At 41.7% G+C, this 5,625-nt stretch overlaps 1 protein-coding gene across 1 annotated transcript; it reads left to right on the top strand.

Annotated features, from left to right (window-relative positions):
• Positions 1 to 302: 302 nt before the first annotated feature.
• Positions 303 to 911, top strand: LOC104465525 (melanopsin-like; the record flags this gene model as incomplete). Its single annotated transcript, XM_010078607.1, has 1 exon — positions 303 to 911. A coding segment is annotated over one exon (609 nt), but the record flags the coding sequence as incomplete, so codon positions are not given.
• Positions 912 to 5,625: the final 4,714 nt, after the last annotated feature.

Below are 5,625 nucleotides of genomic sequence, written 5' to 3'. Positions count from 1 at the left end.
CTTTAGTTTGGCTTCCTTTTTGGTATAAAAAGAGTTTTCATGGCACTTCAGTGAAGAGGAAGAGAAATGCGGGAGTTGATACATTTTAGTTATGAAGTTTCAGGCAGAACTGCGTTTCAGACAGAATTAAGTTGCTATTCAAATGCATGTTTGGAGAGCAGTTGAGGTATGATGGAAGATTTAGGGAGACGTTTAACAAGGGGGTTCAGTCAGGTGGTATTTTTATGCATATACTATTTTGTTGGCTATTTCTCTTAAGCATGCAATCTTTTAACACATTGTTTTCTCTTTTTCTCTGCAAGCTGAGTATTGCTGTGTGCGTTGGATTTTTTGCTGCCTGGAGCCCTTATGCCATCATTGCCATGTGGGTAGCTTTTGGATCAATAGATAAGATTCCTCCATTAGCCTTTGCTGTGCCAGCTGTCTTTGCAAAGTCATCCACACTCTACAATCCAGTTATCTGTCTCCTCCTGAAGCCCAATTTCCGAAACACCATTGCCAAAGATTTCACAGTTCTTCAGCAGTTATGCATCAGGAGCTGTTTTTGTGTCAAGGCACCACAGAACTACAGATCAACTTTGAACACCAGCCTGAGAACATTTCAGGGCAAAAGTGAACCCAGCTCTAATTCTCAGCCAGTTGTGGAAGAATGCTCTTATTTGCGCCGTGAAAAGCGCAGTGATACTTCTAAATGCTTTCAAAGCTATCCAAAATGCTGCCAGGACAGGCAAAGTGCTATTGAATGTCCTCAAGAAACTGTGTCCTTGGAGAGCAAACTCCAAGCAAAAGCAAGACAGGGCAGCAGGAGGTCAGTAAATGCGACTGTGCAGGGAGAAAAAAGCACTGAAATTGATACCTTGGAAATCACCTTAGAAGCAGTACCTGTGCATCGTACGCTTACAGGCCTCTAGAGCTGGTTGCATGAAGTCCTCTGACAGTAATGTTGTTATACTGGATTTATTGATGTAACTTTTTCTAAAGAGTCCTTCTACTACGCCATTTTTCTAGACTATTTTCCTGTTTTTTCTTGTACTGTTTGATGAGACACGTGGTAGAGCATGGACATGCTATAAATGCTGTATGACTCTTGCCATGCCAGCTTAAGTACATTGTGCTAACTGTCTTCACATCATGAACTGTCAGACAAATCCTCTCTGCATTTCATAAACTCTTTTTACTCCGTTATCAAGAGAATACACTAACCACTGAGAGATTTTCCATAAAGTGTTGTTATCCTTTCTACGCTACGTACATTTCATAACCCATCTGTTCAAAACAAAAAATGTAGAGTTTCAAAAGGACAAGCTCATGCTGTTTTAATCATTATAGCAACTGAAAAGGTAAATGCTAACTGAAATGCCTGTTTTCCAAGAAGCGATGCTGAGTGACAGCATATGTTGCATTTGCTGGGATGTGTAGATCATTTTTTTCCTTGCTTTGAGATGAACAAGCAGGTTCTGACCTCATTCCACATGAATAAAACCAGAAGATTCTGGTAACTCAAGATAGTATGTAACTTTTGTTTACATTTTGGTGTAATATGAGAACTTGCCCTAGGACATTATTAGTTATTACTCCCAGTTTCTTCTATAGGACCTTGCAATTAGGAGGGTAAACACCTGGTCCAGAAATTCCAGAGCAAGAATCTCTGCTGATGCAAACCACTGAAGCCTGTGAAAACTGCCCCATGCAAAGATGCCAGTCCTCCAGGAATTTTTGAATTTGGCCTACAAGGACAATGCCACAGAGTAAGAATAGGCACAACTCTTCTTTCCTGTGTTCCTGGGCTCTTTTTTTCTCCCCTGGAAGAGGAAGGAAAAAAAAATGAAAGTGTGTTGGAGAAAGGACTTTTGAAATGGTTGCTTTTACTGTCTAGGGATGATTTGGTTAAACTGTTGCTCTGTTTCACCGCTTGCCAGCAAGAAGCATCATACCCTCTACTGCTGCCATGAGAGCAAGAGCACACTGGGAGGGCCAAGCTTTCATTTTGGCCAGGCTACAGCCAAAAGTACTGTAGCTTTGTTATTAGAAGTTATTACAGCTTTGTTTTTCAGCTGGGATTACTTTGGGCAGTAAGACAGTCCTCCTCCCATGGACCTTGCCACTTGCAGGACCAGTTTGCACTCCCTGGGAGACACTACCAATGCCTCAGGGGAATGCCTGTATCTTTATAATGATAATGATTTGGCAGTATTATATTTCACTGTTGTTTCTGCGGTGACATGAAGAAAATGTACCTGGCTGCAAACGGGACAGCCATGTTAAACTCTATGAAAGTCTCCAGTCAACCACTTTAAGGGATTTCAGTTGCTATAGAGTACATTTGGCATATTCACTTGGGACATACAATTTTCTGTCCTGTTTTTAAGCTGCTGTCACTTTCCCCTGCTCCAAGCTTCCTTTTATCCTGCATGTTTTTGTATATATATACACTACTTTGAACAATAATTATGATACATTTTATTGGATTTCCACAGATGCATATATGTTTAAAATACATGACCTGATGAAGAGTACAAAACGTCTACAGGGCATTAAAGAAAAGACACCCCCACAAGACGAAAAATACCATCATCCTTCATGAACTCTGAAAAATCAACTGGAAAACCCAGCTGGACTGGAGTGCTCACAAAGTCCTTTCAGTGTATTTCTTCTCCAAGACTTCCCAAGACACATGGGTCAGCAGTGCAGCACAAACAGGAACTTAGTTCTGTGGGGCTGCAGTTACTGTGACTACTGTCTTTGACTTCAGATGAGGTGGGATCAGGCTTTGAGGACCTTTAGGCAATGCTGACCTTTTCAGATGGTGAAATCAGAGAAAAATAGGAGTGGAAGCCACATTCAGAGGTCATCTGGTCCTTCCTGTTCCAAGTCCTATTGACGTCAGTGCACAGAGTTGAGTATGTGAAAAAAATGTCTGGAGGACTCACTGACAAAGGCATGTGTTTGGGGGTTTTAACTGGCATATCATTGCAAAGCCTAAAAACATCATGCTATCAAAAGACAGAAAAATATTATCTGCATCATGCAGATGGGCTGCGTGCCCAAGCTTCCATACAGATGTTTGAAATTGCATCTGTAACATGCAGCTCTTTATAATGATCAGAAAAATGTTGGGTGTTTCTGTGCACTGACTGCTCTTTGAGCTGCACTCCTTGTCAGATATATGGTGATATAATATTGCAAGCTATTAGTCTTAACCACAAACATGATTTTTCTAAGAGATCTACATAGGCATGTTAGGAAAGTAAGAAAGTTTAGAGTGTCCATGCCTGGATTAATAGTCACTTCTAATTTAGCATTCCTTATAGCGGAAGCCAAGGCTGACTTGCACAAGATGCTACTTTTTTTTTAGTGGAAAATGGGTGAACATATATTTACATAATGTTCTCTTGGTAAGAAAAACCCACTGTATCTATTTAGATTCCTTCAAATTGGCATTGGCCTGTCTGAACCTGACTGTCAGCTCTGAGTATAGATTAAAACATTTACATAGAAGGTCACATTCAACTTTGAGTAGAAAATGCAATGTTTTAAAAATTACTGTAGAATCCATGCCAGCTCCTTTTATAAGTTAATGGAAGGAACATTGTGCCTTTGCAGAGAATTCCCCATATATTAGACATCAAGGGTGACAGTTCGAACTCTCAGACTAAGTTCCCACTATGTGAGGGTAAATTTTCCCTGTTGTGTGAGTAGCTTTTTCTGTAGCAACCACAATCTTCAATTAACTTTTCAAACCTTCCAGTTTTTGATTTTCCCATCTGTTGTTCATCAGGGTTAGTCATAAATTACTGCTAGTAAGTGTATGCATGAATCAAATGCCATCTTTTTATGCATTAAGGTCCAATGAAAGAGTCAAAGGATTATTGGAATTAAAAATATACATTTAAACAAAGTATTTGTTTTTAAAATAAAACAATAAAACTTATTCTCACCTAACAAATTAACTTATCATTTTTGTTGCTAACAATGTATATAAGTACACTGAATACAACATTTATGGTGCGAGCAGCAGAAACGGTAAGGCAAACCATTGAGGTTGTTAGTGCAGCATAGCATAGAAGATGTAGTGGGCCCTGTCTGCTAGGCATTTTTGAAGGGGACCTGTTTTTCTAAAATTCAGTTGCTCAGAAAGGTCACTGATCTAAGCCTGCTCTGACCAGAGGGGACTGAAAGTCATTCCCATCTGATGGGAGGGTTGATGGTGCAGATAGGCACCGCTGACGTGCTAACAGATTACTTCATTGTGTACATGTAGCTTAGCGAAGACCTAGTACTGAAAATACTGAAAGTGCAAAAAAAATCACCCTTTGGTTGCACTGAAGAGATGAAGAGGCTCAGCTGGCCGAGCCGAGGAGAGCAGCACAGAGCTGGTGGCTCTGGCTGGGGGCAGTTAATCCATGGACCAAACAGCAGGATCTGGAAGTGTGTGTGCCTGCGCTCCATGATCATGGCACCCTCGCTCCTCTGTGCTTACCTCTTGTATTCACTTATGGCTTTGTCCTACAGAGGATGGTAAGTTTCGGAGTGGGAAATTCTTTCCCCTGTGTATGCAAAGGATTTCAGACCAGTGAGAGACACCAAGTCTTTCTCACTGCCTTAGGAGGGCTGAGGAGCTCTCCTGGAGGCAGTGTGGAGAGGCTTGTGCTGCCCTTGGCTTTGCTCTGTATCCACTGTGGATGGGCAATGTGTGCTGGGCAGTGATGTCCTTGCACTGGAAGGAGTGTCTGTCAGAGGTCATAGAAAGCAAGTGAACTAGCTGGGTACATCCCATCTCAGCCAGAAGAGTTGGAAATTGCATAACTTCTCTGCCACCTTCTTGCTTCTCCTGTGTCCCTTTTCCTCCCTTACACTGTGTCCTTTTCTGCTGTGCTCTCTCATTCCTCTCTGCTGTGCTTTCTATTTCTTTTCCTGATCTCTCTCCCCTCCTCACTCCCTGGCACTCAGAGCATGCCCAGGGAGCTCTGCAGAAGGCACCTGGCACTCTCATTACACCCAACAGAGCAGTAAAAAGCTGCCAACTGCCCAGTTCCTGTGTGCAATGACAAACCTTTGTGATTGAAGGCTTTTGCTTTTCCAATCACTACCAGAATTCAGCTGGTCCATGGAGGCCAGAAGCATATGCTAGATGTTTCGTGGGGTTTTTTTTGGTTTTTTTTTTGTTTTGTTTTTTTTGTTGACTCTCTCGCTTTATATTAGCAGGGTGCCAAGAAAGCTTTTCTCTAGCACACCTATTCTTCCAATGGGGTTGGAAGGGAGACTGAGCAGTCCCCATTACTTTTTCCCCTTTAGAGAAAATACTATCTGTAGAGAGAAGTGTCAAGGCATCTACAAAACATGCTTTTCATGCTGTGGTCCCTCTGTAAGAGCAATATGCTTTTTCCTAGAGATGAGCTTTTAACAAAGAGCTCAGTGATGTTCCTCTGGGCACATCATGGGTAAATGACATCTGGAAAAAAAGTCAAGAGAGGCTCTTTGAACAGGAAAGCTATGATTGGCATGCTACAAGTTTAGTGCCCCTTGGAAGCCTAGAAACAGACTCTTTGCATATAATCTTTGTATAAGCAAATGGGAGCTGTACTTTAGTCAAGTTCTGTGTGCTCAGGCAGTGCAACAATGAGA

The sequence above is a fragment of the Pterocles gutturalis genome, unplaced genomic scaffold, assembly GCF_000699245.1.
Source record: "Pterocles gutturalis isolate BGI_N339 unplaced genomic scaffold, ASM69924v1 scaffold8598, whole genome shotgun sequence".
In the NCBI taxonomy this organism is placed as follows: Eukaryota; Metazoa; Chordata; class Aves; order Pterocliformes; family Pteroclidae; genus Pterocles; species Pterocles gutturalis.
This window is presented reverse-complemented; position numbering and strand designations above follow the sequence as displayed.